The sequence below is a fragment of the Nomascus leucogenys genome, chromosome 8, assembly GCF_006542625.1.
Source record: "Nomascus leucogenys isolate Asia chromosome 8, Asia_NLE_v1, whole genome shotgun sequence".
Classification (NCBI taxonomy): domain Eukaryota; kingdom Metazoa; phylum Chordata; class Mammalia; order Primates; family Hylobatidae; genus Nomascus; species Nomascus leucogenys.
Window position 1 is genome coordinate 66,841,607 of NC_044388.1, and position 18,964 is coordinate 66,860,570.

The window sequence follows — 18,964 nt, forward strand, 5'->3', positions numbered from 1 at the left end:
CTGCAACCTCTGCCTCCCAGGTTCAAGCGATTCTCCTGCCTCAGCCTCTCGAGTAGCTGAGATTATAGGCGCCCACCACCACGCCCAGCTACGTTTTTGTATTTTTTAGTAGAGACGGGGTTTCACCATGTTGGCCAGGCTGGTCTTGAACTCCTGACTCCAGATGCTCTCCCCGCTTTGGCCTCCCAAAGTGTTGGGATTACAGACGTGAGCTACAGCACCCAGCCCAGTTTCCTTATCTTTAAAATCAGGTTATTTGCTAAAATAGCCAAAAGACTTTTCAAGCTCAAATATCCTACTGTGGGTTCTCTTACCATCTTATTGCCCCCGTCCTTTTTCTTTTCCTCCCCGACTGGTGAGCTGGTCCTCCTACCTGTCCTAGCATGGCACATGTAGATACACTGTGTTCTTCAGCACTTCACTTTGACCTAGAGGTTTTCTTCAACTTGGAGGGCTGAGAAGCAGTGTTTGCTTGTGTCATTTGGAATGGTGCCTGTTGGCGTGCACAGATCCTTTCCACAAAGGGCCTGTGAGTCCCTTCCTTTTAGGAAGCACATTCCTGACAGTGGTTGCAAAAGTAGTGAGGGATTGCAGAGTGAACACAGATTCCTGTGTCAGAGCGACATTCCTAAATGGCAATGTTCAGCAGACTTAGGTGATTGTGATCTATGGGGGATATGGGGAATGAGTAGGTATGCGATTCATTATGAATGTCACACAAATGAAGTGTCCAAGGTTTTGGAGCGAGGAAGCACTTCACAATACCTCACAGCTTCTGGATTATTTTGTTACATTTTTGTTTAATTGAGGGTACAACCAGTTAAGTTACAAAGCACTTCAAGTGAAATCATTGTTTCATCAAGAAGTGTCTGTATTTTATGAGGTAAACTAAGATTATTCACGATTTGATTCACGGGTATTCTAATTTCATCATTAGATGCACAAGGACAAGTCAGGTACAAGCTGTTTTTTGATGAGATGTGCATGGGAAGTGTTTCTATAAAACAGTTGTCTGTCACGTGGGAAGGCAGGTCTGGGCTGTTAGAAGTAGAAGAAAGAGATTTAAAGAGCTGGGAAGGAGAGAGAAGATAAAGAAAGGTGGCCTGTGAGGTAGCAGGCGCTTAAGGCCAAGAGGTGAGTGCCCCTGTCTGGGCAGGAGAAGGGCGCTAGGGGCAGCTGCCTGCACTCCCTGCTCTGAATTCCTGCAACAGCGGTCCCAGGAGAACAAGAGACAGGTCCTGACAAGTAGTAGAGCCTGTGCAGCGCGTCCGGGTTCGGATAGGGTTAAGGCCATCACCTGCAGCTGAAGTACAACCCAGATGGGAAGTAGGAAGTGCGGCGCCTGAGCTTCCTGTATAAATAAACGCGCTGCTACCGCTGCTGCTGGCGAGCTGTGCCCCACGCTCGCGCTGCAACGTTCCCGGGCATCGCAGCTGCCAGTCAGGGCGAGGAGGCGGTCGGAGACTCCGCCTCCTCCCGACCCATAGCTTCTGGGAGCGCGAGTCCTGTTGTAATCTTGCAAAGTGTAAAGCTGTCAGCCGCAGAAAACGGAGGAAAGACGGAGAGAATGAAAGAGCTCCTTCTGTCTGGTGTGCCAGCAGCAGCCCGGACTGGCGGTGAGCGCGAGGGACGCTACTGAGAAGCCCGGCGGCGGAGGAACGCAGGTCTCCTGCCAGGTAGGTTTAGCGAGCTTTTTAAAGGCTACAGGCGTTGCAAGACCGGAATGGTGTTGCTGGACTAAGGGAAAAGGACTGGCGACTGTCTGTGACACCAGGATTTTTCGATTTTCTGTCTCTAGTGCTCAAACCATACAGAACTGAATTCATTCTGAATGCCTTAAACACCTGTTAACTTAAAAGAAAAATGCCTTTGTTAAAGGAAAGTAGTTTCATTTCTAATAAAACAGTTTCTATAATAGAATGTATTGTAGAATCCAAGATTAGACCAGACCTCTCCCTAGGTCTTAAGGGGAGACCAAAAGTTGGCATAATCTCGGATTATGCATTATAGTGCTTATTTTATCGGGTAATTGCTGATGAAACAGTGAAACTCTGATTCTACAAGAGCCATTCTCAAATTTAAGTTAAAATCTAACTGATTGTTGTTTCTACAGTGAAAAGGTATCTTTTGCTTATTCTTTCTAGAACACCTTTTGTTTTTCTCATGAGTTTCAAGGATCCTGCTGTAAGTCTACTCCTCATGCGTATATACTCCTCACATAAAGATTTCCCAGAAATTAATTCCCTTCTCTGGGAAATGTTCTTTTTTCATGTTCCCATAACAGACTGTCAGTTTCATATTGCTTTCTGCCACATGTATCTTATCAAAACATTAGCTCTGAGGTTCTTAACAGGGCTATCTCTGCTCTTCCGATTTGGCATTTCTGGACGTTTATTTGAACATTGAGAGGTATAAATTAAATGACAATGTATGTAACATTTCTGAAGAAGCAGATTAGGGGGTGTCTGTGCCCAGAAGCAAAATAAATGAACTTTGGGATGACTCAGTTTTTAGGGTGTGGGCAAGAGGCAAAAGGAACCTAGCCAGTCCTAACTGAGTTGCTGGCTAATTAGAGTATCTGTCTGCCGCAGCTTTCACTGAAATGAGCCTCTTGGTCCCTTTACATCGAATCCCTCTGTGAGTCCCTCCTTCTCCTTAGTTTATCTTTCCTTCACAACCTGGGTCATTTTCATGGGCAGCAGTGCCTTAAATACTTCTAAAACTATCTTGAGGGGGAGAAAAACCTATAGCAAATCCACAAAGCCACTTGTAGATAATTGTATTATGAAATCCAAGGTCGTGGTTTCACACAACTCCTGCTCTGCCCTTGCACTCCTTTGACTGGCATTTTTATTTTATTTTTTATTTTTGTAGTGGGCATAAACTTAGAAAAGTGGGAAAGGGAGAAACCTCAGTTTCGAAAGTAGTCTCTGACTAATTAATGATCTTGATGATTAAAAAAAGGTAAACATGTGAACGTGAAAAAGATGTTGAGTAGTAGAATTGGGTTGCTTGGCTTTTTATTTAAAACAAACAAAACTCAACCAAAAAACCCCCCAAAACCCCAAACTAATCACCCTAGATAACTTTCTTCTACACTACTATGCTGGAAGTAGGGCTTGAGTGTGGTCAAATCCTGCCCATTTACCCAGAGTTTTATAAATATTTACAGTCATCTATGCCAAATATCTTTGTGCTGAGCCCCAAAGAACATTCTCAGCATTCAAAAGCCCCGTTCTCATGAATGGTTTCAGTTCATTGGCAATTTAAAGGCATTCAGGCTTCCAAACTAGGTCAGCTTAAGACATGTCTTTTTAAAATAATCAGTTTTCGGGTCTCAGATTATGAACCAGGTTTTTGGAGCCAAACCCTACAGCAGAGAGAAAAGTATGCGCTCTCTGGAAAGAAGCAGCTTATTTTGTCTACCTGGTATGAACATTTAACTTCCTGAAAAACGTCTTTCTCTTCAGTAGCATGAATATTTTTCAGCTGAGGAGGTGCACTTAAAATTTCCTTCTTGAAATGTCATTTCAATATTTTAGACATTTAGAAACATTTATATGTATGTCAGAATCCTTTCTCTGAAGTGTTTCTGCTAATCCTGGCTTCTTTGTTTCCCCTGGCCTTGACTTTATGAATTACTTTCTTGGAGAGTGAAATTCTTAGTGTTTGAAATCTCCAGTTTGAGATAGAGGTCAGGAATCATGCTGAACCCAGGTGTTAGTGAAGGAACAAAGTCCGAGAAGTTTTGGGACTAAGTCTACTTTGTACAACTGATTATTTTGGATGTGGGAAAAGGGCCAAGCTGCCAGACAAGTCATGCTTTTTGCTTGGACTTTGGGAAATAGGTATCTGTAGCCATTGCCCCTAAGTTCTGAAACATTTCTTTCAGGGGTGCCTACCTTAATTTATAGAAGCTCCTTACCTGAAACAAATGGTCAATATTTTCAGCTTGTGAATTTCTGGAAGTGAATACAGATGAGAACCAGGCCTTTAATATTTTCTCTTCTCCATGTACAATCAGAAAAATTATGCACACTACTACTGAGTGACTATGATTTGCTGGGTGCTAGGTTAGATGCTGGGATATAAAGATGGCTAAGATGTGGTCTGTGTCCTGAAGAAATTCTCATAAGCTCAGAAGTGACTTGGGTCTGGAGTGGTAGTTCTGAATTCACGTTGCTTTGCCAGATTATAAAAAGTACTTTGATGTTTGTCACCTCAATCATTGTAATTTTCTTGGTAGTGTTACCTTGACCATTTGTCTATTAAGTAGCCGAAGAGGTATGACACCTAAGTTAATTTATATAAATATTTTAATTCATAATTTTTACCTTTAGGTGTATGTGGGAGGTCTTGGACTAAAGTTTTAGTTTTATTAACTTTGGCATTTGCTATTTACCCAGTCGGTGAGTACTTTGGAACCTAATGTATCATACCGTAGTTGTTATTAAAAAATGGATAACTATATATAAAATGAGTAAAAATGACCAATGCTTCTGCAACATGGAATGAGGAGCTTCTCATCTATGATCAGATCTCTTTCTTGAATTCAAAACACAACAATCTAAGTGAAATAGACTTTTCTTATAGCTGGAGATACTTCTGATCACATGGCTTGGAGTATTTATTAAAAGCATACTTTGAAAGCCATGTCCCATTGTTTTCCAAATCTTTTGAAGTCACGAGTTTGAGTCCCAGCCCTTCATCAACTTGTTCTTTGTTTTTCTTGGGAAGATAGAACAAGACAACTCATTTCTCTCTGTTGGGATTGTGGCTGAAACCATAAACCCACACATTCTCCTGCATATGATTATATGAAATCCTCTTTGAAAACCTCCTCAACTAGTTGGCTCTTAATAAGTAGGAGCTGGGTTTAATCACCTTTACATCCCTAGCACCTAATGTGTAGAATTTGTTCTTTGTGTGTTGACTTTGTTTCCTTCATGATAAATTCCTGTTATAGGAAATTAATTGGCAAAGACATACAAAAATCTACACCTGCACTTTGCTCAGGTGGGATGAAGATTCCTCTTCCAGACTGGTTTCCAATTTGTTTCTAATTAAAATTTCTATACGAAACTTTTAACTTTAACAGGAGGGGGTAATAGTGGCACGTGCTTTTATTCATTTGAAAAAAATTTTTGATTTAGATATTCGTGCTTTAGCGGCTCTGGTTTTCTGGTAATGTCCTGACCCAAGAAATCAGCCTGGCTCTTGCTCTATAAGGCTCTTTGAAATACCACTTCTCCTTGATCAGTTAATTACATCATTGTCTGACCTGCCTTTAAGTGGTGTTCCTTCCTGCATCTGAGCTTTGTTGTTAGGCCAGGCAGAGGGAAGAAAATTATTTACCAGGGCTGTGTGAATAATTGTGGGAGGCAGGGAACCACTGATTAAAACAGGAGTGGGCAAGGCACAGTGGTGATATTGAAGAGGTAGCTACCATGATGAATGCAAAATTGCCATGCCAAAAATATCATTGAGCTATTATTCTCATATTGACTCCTACCTTCTTTGATAAGTTTATATTGTTTGGAAAACTGGGAATGGATTTCCACCTCTTGGGCCTTACCCTGTAGGGTAATGAGAACATGGAGAGAAGGCAAGAAGAGATGTGCTTTTAAGAAAAAGTAGCCGGTTGCAGTGACTCACGCCTATAATCCCAGTACTTTGGGAGGCTGAGGTGGGTGGATCACGAGGTCAGGAGATCGAGACCATCCTGGCTAACACAGTGAAACCACATCTCTACTAAAAATACAAAAAATTAGCCAAGTGTGGTGGTGGGTGCCTGTAGTCCCAGCTACTCGGGAGGCTGAGGCAGGAGGATGGCGTGAACCCAGGAGGCGGAGCTTGCAGTGTGCCAAGATCGGGCCATTGCACTCCAGCCTGGGGGACAGAGCCAGACTCCATCTCAAAAAAAAAAAAAAAGCAGCATTTTGCAAATATTAAAACTAGATGTGCCAAGGGCCAGGCGCAGTGACTTATGCCTGTAATCCCAGCACTTTGGGAGGCCGATGCAGGAGGATCACGGAGGTCAGGAGATCGAGACCATCCTGGCTAACACGGTGAAACCCCATCTCTACTAAAAAAAAATATATATATATATACAAAAAGTTAGCCAGGTGTGGTGGCAGGTGCCTGTAGTCCCAGCTACTCGGGAGGCTGAGGCAGGAGAATGGCGTGAACCCGGGAGGCGGAGCTTGCAGCAAGCTGAGATAACACCACTGCACTGCAGCCTGGGTGACAGAGCGAGACTCCGTCTCAAAAAAAAAAAAAACAAAAAACAAAAAACTGGATGTGCCAGATGTTCTGTCCTCTGTAGGATTTGGAGTTAGCTTATCACAACATCATGTACATTGTTGGCCATGCTTGGACATCAGCACCAATATATATTTTGTAGGAAAAAATATTAGATCTCACTAAATTAGTTGTAACAGACTTTATTCATAACCTAATTTCAAGCAGCAAAGAGATTGTTTGGAAAACAGTTCTTGCTAATACTTTAAGATGCTTCTCGTTCCTGGTGAAGTGCCTGCTTTTTTTTTTAACCCACAAAAAGGTTAATAGGGCTATATCTGCATATCAGTTCCATTTTTAGAAGATTAATAGTCTCCAAGTTACAAAGTTGTGATCTCATTGCCATCCTAGAAACTGTTGAGATGACGATGTTAAAACTAAGAAAGTATAGACTAAATAAAGTGCTTTTTGAGCACTTTAAGCCATGAAACAGTGGAGAGAAAACAGAAGTCCTCTTCTCTACCACAGGAGGCACAGTGATACAATACTGCCACCTCACAGAGCCTAAATAGGTGAATATTTACTTTCTTATGTCTAAGACCTAAATGTTTCCTGGGTTTGTTTATGCTAGAGGGTATTTTCTAATCTATTTCGTTTTTTCAAATAATGACAACTTACGTGTAATACCATGTATGTACTCATTGGGTTTCAGCATTATTCTTTTAAAAAGGGCAGATCATGAGGTCAGGAGATCGAGACCATCCTGGCTAACATGGTGAAACCCCGTCTCTACTAAAAAATACAAAAAATTAGCTGGGCGTGGTGGCGGGCACCTGTAGTCTCAGCTACTAGGGAGGCTGAGGCAGGAGAATGGCATGAACCCAGGAGGCAGAGCTTGCAGCAAGCCGAGATCGCGCCACTGCACTCCAGCCTGGAGACAGAGTGAGACTCCATCTCAAAAAAAAAAAAAAGTAATTAATAGATATACAGTATATTTGAGTAATTGCAGTTCCCTGACTATGAGAGGGGCAGCCTATGTTTCCATTTGTTCGTGTCCTCTTAGGTTAGGGCATGCATTAGAACTGTTTTTCTGATTGAAAGAATGTACGCTGGTTCATCTTGTCCTTGAATGACCAGAGAGCTGGTTGGAGATGCAAGCAGAGAGTAGAGCTACAACACTGGCCACAAAGGAGGTCTACCATAAGACCTCGCTTCCTTCATTGCTCTTGCTACTGCTACCAGCCAACAGGTCACCCTGCCATTGTATTTGGATTGTATTTAGGGTAGAACTTCAGCTAATGGCTGATAATGGTCAGCACTTTACTAGACTCAATTAGTACCACTGGGTTCACTAATAGTTCCTGTTAGGAAAAGGAACCAGTAGCTAACTAAACCACTCTATTGGGCAGAAGTACCAAGATCAACATAATGCTGATTTTCAGATTGTGTTGAGTGGAAACTGGTTGCCTGGTGTGTTCTTAGCTGGTATGGGGATAGCTTTCCTAACAAGGGAAGGATGGGACCTTTAGATTGCTGCTCTTTTTTTTCTGCTTTATTAGAATATTAGCTTCCCGAGAATATGTCTCCATTTTACAAGGCAACACTTCAGCCTTTCTTCATCACCACCCACCCTTCTCGAAAACTTTCCCCTTTGCTACGTCCTTCCCATATTTATGCATTCGTATCTGTTATTCTAGCTACTTCACAGCAATGACTCCATGTCTCACAAAGGCATATAAACACGTTGAGAGTATTCATATATCTCCTCTTCTGTTTTGTCTCCTGTACTTGAGTAACTCTTAGAATTTCATAGCATAGCTTGGAATTAAGACCTCAGTGCAGATCAACTGGATTTTTATTGACATTAATATCCTGTGGCATCAGTAATATCTAGTTGATTCATTTTAGTAGCTTTCTATTTCTCTTAGTCTCCTTAGTTGTGCTTTAGCAGTTTCTCCAAATTTTAAAGTTTCTGCATAATAATGTAAAAATTCCAAAATAATTAGGGATAAGTGACCTAATAATAATTAGGGTAAGAATCCTAATAAAACATTATCCCTTCCAATTACACCATCTTTTTGTGTAAGGGAATAACTGTGTTGATTTTGGATATTCAAACAGACATAAACTACATTGGTTAAAAATACTTTGAATGGCTGGGCGCGGTGGCTTACACCTGTAATCCTAGCACTTTGGGAGGCCGAGGTGGGCGGATTATGAAGTCAGGAGTTCAAGAACAGCCTGATCAATATGGTGAAACCTCATCTCTACTGAAGATACTAAAATTAGCCCGGCGTGGTGGTGGGCACCTGAAATCCCATCTACTTGGAAGGCTGAGGCAGGAGAATCAGTTGAACCCAGGAGGCGGAGGTTGCAGTGAGCTGAGATCATGTCACTGCACTCTAGCGTGGACGACAGAGCGAGACTCCATTCCCTATCCCCCCGCCAAAAAAAAAAAAAAAGCTTTGAATGTTGGCTTTCCCATCGTTTGCATTTTTGGAGCAGATTGCTTTTTCAGGCCACCAGCAGAATATGAGAATTCCTTACACATCCTGTGCTGAAGTATTCCTTTCTTTGGCAATTCTAATGAAAACACATGAGGGAAAAGGTGACTTTCCGTTCTTTCCTATCAGATAGTACTTGCTTCTCATATAATGAACACTTTATAGTGCAAGAGACACATAGAGCATGTACAACTGCTGGTTCTCCTTTCCTAGTAATTTAGTGCAAACTCAGACGTTTTAGAATGGCTTTCCTTCCTTACATGGCCCAACCAATCTGTCTCGTTCTATGATTAGGTATATGTAAGCAAGTGATACCTGCTACCAACCTTAGAATGCCTGAACTTGAAAGGCAGCTGTCAGATTTCAAGGTGCCCCTTGCATTCTCTACCAAAATTCCTTTCACAAGGGGTTCTTGACACTCAGTGAGAGGCACAGTCACATCTGTAATCACTGTAAAAGTAATTATAATTGTTAGCTTTTAAAATCAAGTGGTAGGGTGGATAATTCGAGTCACTTTCTTATTTTTGATAGAAATGTGAGGTATGAGGCAGTAAGAGTGAGTTAGCCTCTCTCTGGAATGAAGACTTTTCTTGAAACCTGGAGGGGAGTGGATGTGAATTGCCTGCACCCCTGTGAAGGTTTGGCCTGATGGGAGGGACAGGAGGAGCTGGGAGTGTGTTATCAAATGTCGTGAGCTTCCTGAGGCTCTACTATTGGGGGTTTCATGCTGTGAAGACCAGTGAATCTTAATATGACACAAAGGAAGAAATGCAAGGAAACCTTGGACCCATTCACTGGCATCTCAGGTGTGGGGAAATTCATCAGAGGCTTTCAGGATTCTCCTGTTTACTGCTTGAAGAGCTCGTTTTGCAATGAATCAATGGTGAAAGGATTTCTTGTTTGATATTCTTTTTTTTTTTTTAAATGAAGTGCTCACTGCATTTCATTCATTTTTTAAACATTCATTGTTGGTTTTGCCCAAAGTGAAAAACGAAAGGGTTGGTTTTTAATCTGTGCATGGTGCAGGTTTAGGCTTCTGCGATGGTGCCTGGGGGGCTGCTGAGTGGGGAAGGTCAAGGGGACTGGCTCTGGACACCCACTATTGAGTGCTGGCACTTGTCTACCTGAATCTCTTTTATACAGTGGTGGTTTGACTAAGATTTTTGTTTTTTTGAAAGTTCATTGCTTGAAAAATGTCTGAGAGCCATTGCTTTAGGGTATTGGTGTTATTGTACACAGAAAAATAAATCACTTTTTGAAGAATCATTTTGGATTTTTCACGTCTCAAGGAGATGAAATATGTAACATTTTTCCTCTATGTCACTGAGTCATAAGTCCTGCCTTTTTGGCATGCTTGGAATTTTTAAAAAAACAAAATGCATCTCTGCTATGTAAAGGTTTTTCTATTATAAAAATTATGTATATTTTTTATAACTGACTTCATAGCCTATAGGCATGTAACTCCTTAGTTTTAAGGAGTAAAAACTTATGTACTGTTTATAGTAAGAGACAATTATGTTTCACATGGTCTTGATTACCATAATTTTTAGTTCTACCTTCAAAAGAAGACTATTTCTAAGAAATATCTAATTATAGGTATTCAATTATGGATAACAATTGAGGTATTATTAGAGGAATCCAATATGTCTTTCAAGAGTATCCAATTAATTTCTAAGAGGCTTCCAATTATGTCTTTGTTTTTCAAGAGTACATTAAAACTTTGGCCTGTTTAATGTTTCCTTCTAAAAAAATAATATAGAGTAAGACTGAGAAATACTTGGATTTCTTGAAGAGTACCTAGATCTCTCGCTAGGTCAGAACATCAGGATTGGCTATTCACACCAGCTTTCTCCAAATGGCTAAGTGTATTTGACATTTGGGGTGTGGGATGATTCTGGCCTGTGTCATTACCCCTTTTCTCCTACTCAGGAAGCATTTACTACCTATGTTTCTTCTTGTTGTTTTACTTGGGATTTCTCTTGAAAGAAAGATAATTCAGAATAGGCTGCATAAGCAGTGAAGCAGTGTTGAGAATGTAGAGATGAGAAGACAGCAGATGGGGAAGTTGGTGGGACTGTGCCATGAGCCGGGGAGTATTGGAGACGCAAGCTAATGATAGTTGTTTAAGCATGAACTGGGAGGAAGGAAAAGGTAAAGTCATTCATTTTTACCCCTGTTTATCATAAAGAGAGGTTTTTTTTAAGAAACTCAAAATCCTGAATTTGACGTGCAGGTCTATTTGAATTTAATTTGCTCTTGAATGACAGCTCCTCAGTAGTTAATGGAATAACGCTGTGTCTTGAACTTTATCGGGCATTTGCTGAGAAAAAACCATGTCTTCCACATGGAAACTAACCATTAGTTAGCTACCTATTTAATTATTTTGAATCAGGTTTTCTGGTACTGAGTACTGGGAATAGGTGAAAAACCTTAAATGCTTCAGGTTGCTAGAGTTAGTAATTGTTGACTTTCTGGTATGACATTAAGAAAGTGAATGTGGACAGATTGACAAGCAAATATCTCATTTATTTTTTTCCTTTCCATCTAATTGAATTTGATTTTCCCCTACTTGTTTTAGTACTTTTGTACTTACATATTGAGACTTAAGCTATTGTTGGAACTAGGTAGCAAATGATTACATGTAGTTTCTTTTGTCCGAAAATTAAGAGGAAAAGAGCTTGGTTCTTGTAGGGGGAGGTGTATTTGCAATTATTTCTATGGCAGAATTTATTAGAATTGGCCACTCTTTAAAAATAGTAGGAACTATATGATTTTGCTTTTGTTTAATCAGAACATGAAATTTCCTGATGTGATATAAAATATGAATATGTAGAGAAATTATTTTCACAATTATTTAGTCTCTTTTAAAGATAAAGATTCAGAACAAAAACAATCTAGTAGAAGAACTTCGGCTGTAGTTTTTATTTTTCAGTCTTAAGACATCTTTTCCCATGGTCATGCTGTGTGGGGAGACAAATTTTGTTCCTGTGCAGCTTCAGGGACCTTAAGGATAGCTGTAGTCATGGACTTCAACTCTCTTTTCCTCTTTCTGTCCCTCTTCCTCCTTCCTTTCTCTGCTCATCTGTCCATGTGATATCCATGTAAGGCAGCTCTGGTGTAATGGATCTGGCACTGGGCTTGGTGGCCTCAAGGTTGAGGATTGTATTCTGCTCTGCCATGTACAAGCTCTGAGAACTTTGGCAGATTACCTAACTTATCAGTACCACAATTAATCTATAAAATGAGGAAAACAATTATTTCATCATCCCAAGCAGAAACTCTGTACCTGTTGAACATGCCAGGTGAGGAAGCATACGCTGACTCTGGAGGTGGAGTGGGGAGGATCATGTCAGCCCAGGAGTTCGAGGCTGCAGTGAGCTATGATTGTGCCACCACACTCGAGCCTGGGCAACAGAGAGAGACCCTGTCTCTAGGAAAAAAAACCCCCACAAACAGTAACTCTTCATTTCCCCCTCCCACCTGCCCCTGGTAACCTCGATTCTTTTTATCTCTCAGAATTGACTACTCTAGGTACCTCATTTAAGTGGAATCATATAATATTTGATTTTCTGTCTGGTTTATTTCAGTTAGCGTGATGTCTTCAAGGTTCATCCATGTTGTAGCATGTGTCAGAATTTTATTTCTTTTTATTCCATTGTATGTTTAGACCACATTTTTTTTGTTCTTCTGTCTTTTTAATTTTTTATTTTTTGAGACGAAGTTTCATTCTGTCACCCAGGCTGGAGTGTGGTGGCGCAATCTTGACTCACTGCAACCTCTGCCTCCTGGGTTCAAGTGATTCTCCCGCCTCAGCCTCCTGAGTAGCTGGGATTACAGATGTGCCACTGTGCCTGGCTAATTTTGTATTTTTGTATTTTTTGTAGTTTTGTATTTTTAGTAGAGATGAGGTTTCACCATGTTGGCCAGGCTGGTCTTGAACTCCTGACCTCAAGCAATCCACCTGCCTCGGCCTCCCGCAGTGCTGGGATTACAGGCATGAACCACTGCACCCAGCCGCATTCTTCTGTTGATGGACACTTGGGTCACCTCCACTGTTTGGCTATTGTGAATAATGTTGCTATGAATATGGGTGTACAAATATCTCTTTGAGACCCTGCTTTCAGTTCTTTTGGGTATATACCCGATTGCTGGATCATGTTACCTCTTTGTTTAACTTTTTGAATGACATTCTATTTTAAGTACTTTTTGAGTCTGTTGAATTGATTGTAGTGATGCAACTCCTAAATATGTTTGCTCAAAGTGATATTTCCCGCCCCCCACCCACCTTTATTAAGGTATAATTGACAAATTACATTTGCGGTATACAATGTGATGTTTTGATCTATGTATACATTGTGAAATGCTTAAATCAAACTAATGAACATCATCACTTCACATTTTTCTTTGTGTGTGTGTGGTGAGATCATTTAAAATCTACTCTCAGCCATTTGCAAGTATACAGTGTACCATTACTAACTCTAGTCACCATGCTGTGTGAGAGCTCCCCAGAACTTATTCATCTCATCTAAATGAAACTTTGTAAGCTTGACCAACATCTCCCCATTCCCACCCCACCACAGTGGTCTTTTAATTTCCATAGCTCATAGGATGTGAATCAGGACAGTGAGGTCAGCTTACATTTCAGGACTTCAGGGATACCTTGCTGAGGTAGGTAAACCACTCTCTAGCCCGTCGTTCCCAGAAATGCATTAGCTGTAAGTTTTAGGATAACTGAGGGTGAGAATTTGATCAGCTGGCTTCCAGATGTGTTGGCTAAACAATAGCTTTATGGATCCATATAATATTTTCTGCTTTGGACCTTTCTATAGGGATTGAGGAGACTGAAGAACGCTGAAGACAGGCTGATGGGCTCAGCTGGTAGGCTCCACTATCTCGCCATGACTGCTGAAAATCCCACTCCTGGAGACCTGGCTCCGGCCCCCCTCATTACTTGCAAACTCTGCCTGTGTGAGCAGTCTCTGGACAAGATGACCACACTCCAGGAATGCCAGTGCATCTTTTGCACAGCTGTAAGTTTTCCTTGATGCTTTCACTATGAGAAAATACAAAGGGAAAAATTATAAAAGTAGGATATATTTCTGTGGTTTACTGAGAAGCCAGAGTGTGCTACAATATGATCCTGCTTTGGAAAGCATTTCATATTTGAACCTATTTCCAAATAGTATCTTAAATGGTAAATCCTGGGTTTACTTGTTTTAGCTAAATATAATTTATGTTTGAAACTTAATTATTGGTTGAATAAATAGTCTTTCTGTTAAGGTTCAAACTATGGAACAGAATAGAAGAATTTTAACATGCTGGCCAGGTGCGTTGCCTCACGCCTATAATGCCAGCACTTTGGGAGGCCGAGGTGGGCGGATCACAAGGTCAGAAGATCGAGTCCATCCTGGCTAACACGCTAAAACCCCATCTCTACTAAAAATACAAAAAAAATAACTGGGCTTGGTGGCAGGCACCTGTAGTCCCAGCACCCGGGGGGCGGAGCTTGCAGTGAGCCGAGATCGTGCCACTGCACTCCAGCCTGGGCGACAGAGCGAGACTCCATCTCAAAAAAAAAAAAAAAAAAAAATTTAACATGCTGTAGTTAACTACCACCTATAAGAAACTCACCAGGTATTTTAAATGATGGAGAAGTCAGGTAGTAATTTACTTTATATACTGAATTTTCATTCATATACTTGTTCATCTTCTACAATGCACATGGTATAAATTTTTCACAGTATGCTGAATCCTTCTTATTCCACTTAATGAGAGCCCTATAGACCTGCAGAAGTGGGCATATCTCTTTTAGTGTGACACCTGGTATCAACACCTGTGACCTTTACTGCCACTTTTCCTTGAAGGTTGGTCGGTTAACGTGTAAAGGTAGGAAATAGACTGAGTTCCGGTAGCCTTCAGTGATGACAGAGAATAGCATTGTTCATTTAATCAACAAGTATCTATTGAGCAGGAACTATGTCCCAGGAATGGTTCTAGGCACGAGGATTTATCAGTTAAGGAAACAAAACCCAGCGAAGTTTCTTGCTTTTAGGAGCTTATATTCTGTATAAGAACGTTGTGTAGGAGTTCAGGGCTGAGAGGATGTTGCTGTTTTAGGTAGGGGGGTTAGAAGTAGGCCTTGGTGAGGAGTAATGTTTGTGCTGCTTCTCCTTCCTCCTGTTGTTAGTGTGTGTTGCTTTATAGGAAGTGAGGAAATGGCCTTGTCATCTCAGAGCAACTTCAGTTTCCTTTGGTCTTGCTTTGTTTCTGAAGGCTGCCCTTCAAAACAGTTATTTCTCTGACTTTCTCACCCTTGCTGCAGACCCTTGCTAATCCTTGAAACGAATGAGTCAGAAGCAACATTTGGTGAAAATCAGGATGCAAATATTTCACTGGGGGTTACTGCTGTTTAAAAGAATTCAATTTTTGCTATGACATTTAACAGTGCAGAATTTAAGCGTGTGCGTCAACATTGGGGAACTAATACACGGTGAAGGTTGTATTTCATCTTCTCAGGGAGCTAACACTGTCCTGTTATTGTTTCAGTAGATTTTAGTTCCTGATTCAAAACAGCAGGGCTGCTTCTCATTTCTCTTTCAGCAATTTGAGGGTAGGAGTTAGTACAGTTAGCTTATTCAGTCATCTAGATTCACACTTCCTCATTGTTAGGGAGTGCTCAAAAGCAGAAAGTCAAACGGCTTAATGTTTTTTGGTATCCCTCAATTTTGGATCCTTTTGCACCTAGAAACATTAACTTTCCCTGTCATCCTGTTACCTGTGAGCTGCCAAAATAGTAAGCGGTGTATGATTACATTACTGTCTGTAAAATTGTAATTTGAATCAGACTCACCTGAAATACTACTCTAACTTTCTTTTGGTTAGAGATTTATTTCTTGTTTTTAAAAAAATGACTTAAAATGTGTCTCATACTTCCCAGACTTTAATTTGCATCTGTATTCAGTATCAAATATTTTGTATTTTTGAGACTGAAAAGAAATGTGTAACTTTTTCATATGCCACATACTACTGACTTCTACTTTTAAATAGGATTGGATGACATCTCCCAATTGCCTGTGCCTACCATATATTTAAAATGGTTTTACTGAGAACCACCCCCCTGCCCCAGGGAGTATCCACATGTAATGATCTTCCTGCTAGATTTGATGTTATGCTGGTATATACTGGTATATGTAATGTATATATTTTTTCTTTTCATGTTAGATGGATAATGTGCTTATGGTGTAACCAGGTTTGAGGGAGGCATGTCTCATGTGACTGTGAGAAGCCAATCATCATGCTTATGAACTACAAGAGGATCTATACTGGTATATTTTCTTGGATTTAATAAAGCTTTAACAACATTCTGTCATTGTCCTGTCTTCTGTAAGAGGCATCCCTGGCCATTTTGCTGTGAGCCTAGCCTTTTTTGTTGTTGTTTTCAAGATCACCACACTCCAATTCCAGCTCTACCCCAACTCAGCTGTGTAATTGGGCACATGATTAATCTCTTTGGGCCTCTGATTTCTCCTGTGTAAAATGAAGGTGCTAGGATCCTTCACAGTGCTCCAAATAGGGGGTGCAGTATACTCTGGGTAGGCAGAAGGGACAGATGTGGAGTATCTGACTTGACCATTGAATGTTAATCAGTTATTTCCTTATCTTTAGAGAGACCTGGCCTTTAAATAGATGCCCCCACCCCAAGTGTGTTCCATGGACCACCAGCTGTGGGAAACAGAGATATCCTTGAATGAAATGTTCCATGGTCAAATTAGCTTGGGAACTGCAATGTTCTTCTGTTCCTTTCTTGGAGGGATGTAAGGCACATTTGCATTTTAGAGGCTCTGTGAAATCTTGTGGTTAAAGGGAAAGCAGGGGGAATCTTGTTTAGCTTCTTCTGATGAAGCATTTCCCTTTGACCGTGCCACCCTTTTGAGTGGAACATCTATTGCCCACAACCAGTGCTCTGAAGAACACTGCTTTAAATTATTTCATGTAGGTAATTCTTGATTTAAATAACATCCAGGGAAAGGAATGTGGTAGATGTTGTCTCAAATAAGCCATCAATATTATCTAGGTTCTTGTTAAAGGATGTTCTAGCTGTGAAGACGGTTTCTGCTAGACTATTTGCTCAGTTTGAATATGCAGAATAAAGTGTAATATAAAGCAAGAGAAGCTGCATATACAGGAAAAATTGGGTATAGTTCTTACTGGCATGACTGACATCACTGGTATTACAGAACCAAAGAGGTTGATGTCTTGAGGTTACAGAGAAAAAGATGTAGCATAATTACTTGTTTTATTTTGAAGGTTAAATATCTCAGGGATGCTTGTCTGTTAATGACATGCAAAGAGTATCTGTCTCTCCCTTCCTCTCTTTTGCCTGTATATTCAAATAACCCAAATATGAAAATTCTAACTTTCTTTTTCTGGGTTTGCAACATGTTCTTTCAGATAATGCCACACAATGTTAATTCAAGCAAAATAAATTCACAAGTCAGTTATCAAAGTAATGGAAATTTGTGAGTTTGCTACCTTATGTACAATATTTGCTTCTGATTTATTTTAGAAGTGATTTCTGTCAGCTGTGAATTAAGGAATAGTGAAAACACAGTTGTTGCTTGTTTTTATAACCTAGATAATTTCACCTGAAAAGAGTGGGTATGTTGGGCATGGCCTATTTACCTTTCAGATTAAATACAGGATGTGCTAAGCAAAAAGAAAATAAAGTCCAGCCATATTCTTGCCTTTTTTCCATTACGTTCTATTGGCTCTAGGTAGTTAGAACTCCTTTTACTATTCATTTCTTGGAGCCAAATGGATTTTCCAATGTTTAAAAAGTGAGAGGAAATATAAAACATTTTAGACCAAGCCCTTCTTTCCCCTGGGGCCTGTCGGGTGACCTTTAAGAAAAGCCCACAGTTGGTTTGGGAGACTGTCATAGTCCATTTTGTGTTGCTATAACAGAATACAGAGGCTAAGTAATTTATAAAGAAAAGAGGTTTATTTAGCTAACAGTTTTACAGGTGGAAAGTTAGAGAAGCATGGTGCTGGCATCTACTTGGCTTCTGGTGAAGGTCTCATGCTAGGTCAAAACACAGCAGAGAAGGTCAAAGGGAAAGTGGACATGTGAAAAGAGACAAAACCCAAGGGGCATCCTGGCTTTATGACAACTCACTCTGGCAGGAACTATTAAGAATTCATTCCCACAAGAACTAATTCATTCTCACCAGAGCAAGAACTCAGCCACTACCTAGAGAGTGGCACCAAGCCATTTCCCAACTAGGACCCACCTCCCAACACTACCACATTGGGGATGAAATTTCGATGTGAATTTTGGTGGTGATAAACAAACCATATCCAAACCATAGCAGAGACATTTACAGTTTGGGAGGATTTGCAATGTGTATGTGCACACACAGTTTGGTAACTTTCAAATGAAGCATGAATCTGTGGTGGATCTTTCCTGGGTTCTAACTGTTATCTGCATTAGGAGAAAGGAATGCCACTTTCCTATTTCCACCTCTGTTTCTCCCTTGCAGTATAGCATAGTGTGTTAGAATGCAGATATGGAGATAAGAAGACCCAGGCTCAAGTTCAGGCTTTGTCATTTGATGGTGTATGATTTGGGGCAAGTTGTTTGCCTTCTCTAGGCTTTAGTTTCTTTGCCTGTAAGACGGAGGGAGGGAGGGGTTGACAATACCTACCTTTATTTCCTAAGATCCATCAGTGTGCTGAGCTGTTACGTTCTTTAAAAAGATTTCAGAGAAAGGAAAGCCTATAATGATTTGACTGGCTTCCTCACTAGCGTTTTATAAAAAGGTGGTTATATAGGTAATTACAACCTCACTGCTATTCTGAGATACTCAGAGATTAGCAGTTAGGATAGAGAGAAATGTCTGTTTTGGATTTGTTCAAAGTGTGGCTTTGAAATATTTAAACTAAATATCTAGAATTAGGACTTCATAGGGAAAATAAAGCACCAGTACAACTTTGACAGTAAATAGATGAGCACATTTATGGTGGATATAAAAGATTCAGATGAAAGGGTGTTTCAAAGTACCATATATTTAAGAACTTGCTTACTTCCAAGAACATAATAATATAATTACTTGTTGGCTTGATATGTTAGTCTAGTATCATTTTAAGTACCTTTTATTGAGAACTCTCTGGAACCACAAGAAATAATGAGGGATCTTATTCAAGGCCAATGCCACAGAACG

General features: G+C 40.4%; 1 protein-coding gene and 1 non-coding gene across 2 annotated transcripts in view; one reads left to right on the forward strand and one right to left on the reverse strand.

The window, feature by feature from the left end:
* The first annotated feature begins 1,388 nt into the window (after positions 1-1,388).
* Positions 1,389-18,964, forward strand: part of RNF144B (ring finger protein 144B) — an 82,092-nt gene continuing 64,516 nt past the window's right edge. Inside the window, exons 1-2 of the mRNA XM_003263552.3 lie at positions 1,389-1,676; positions 13,574-13,774. Of these exons, the coding sequence (XP_003263600.1) occupies positions 13,610-13,774 (165 nt within the window). The 5' untranslated portion in view covers positions 1,389-1,676; positions 13,574-13,609. The remainder of the gene's footprint in view (positions 1,677-13,573; positions 13,775-18,964) is intronic.
* On the reverse strand, positions 15,960-16,061 carry LOC115836527. Its single transcript, XR_004031599.1, has one exon. It is a non-coding gene; the product is annotated as a small nucleolar RNA U13 (small nucleolar RNA).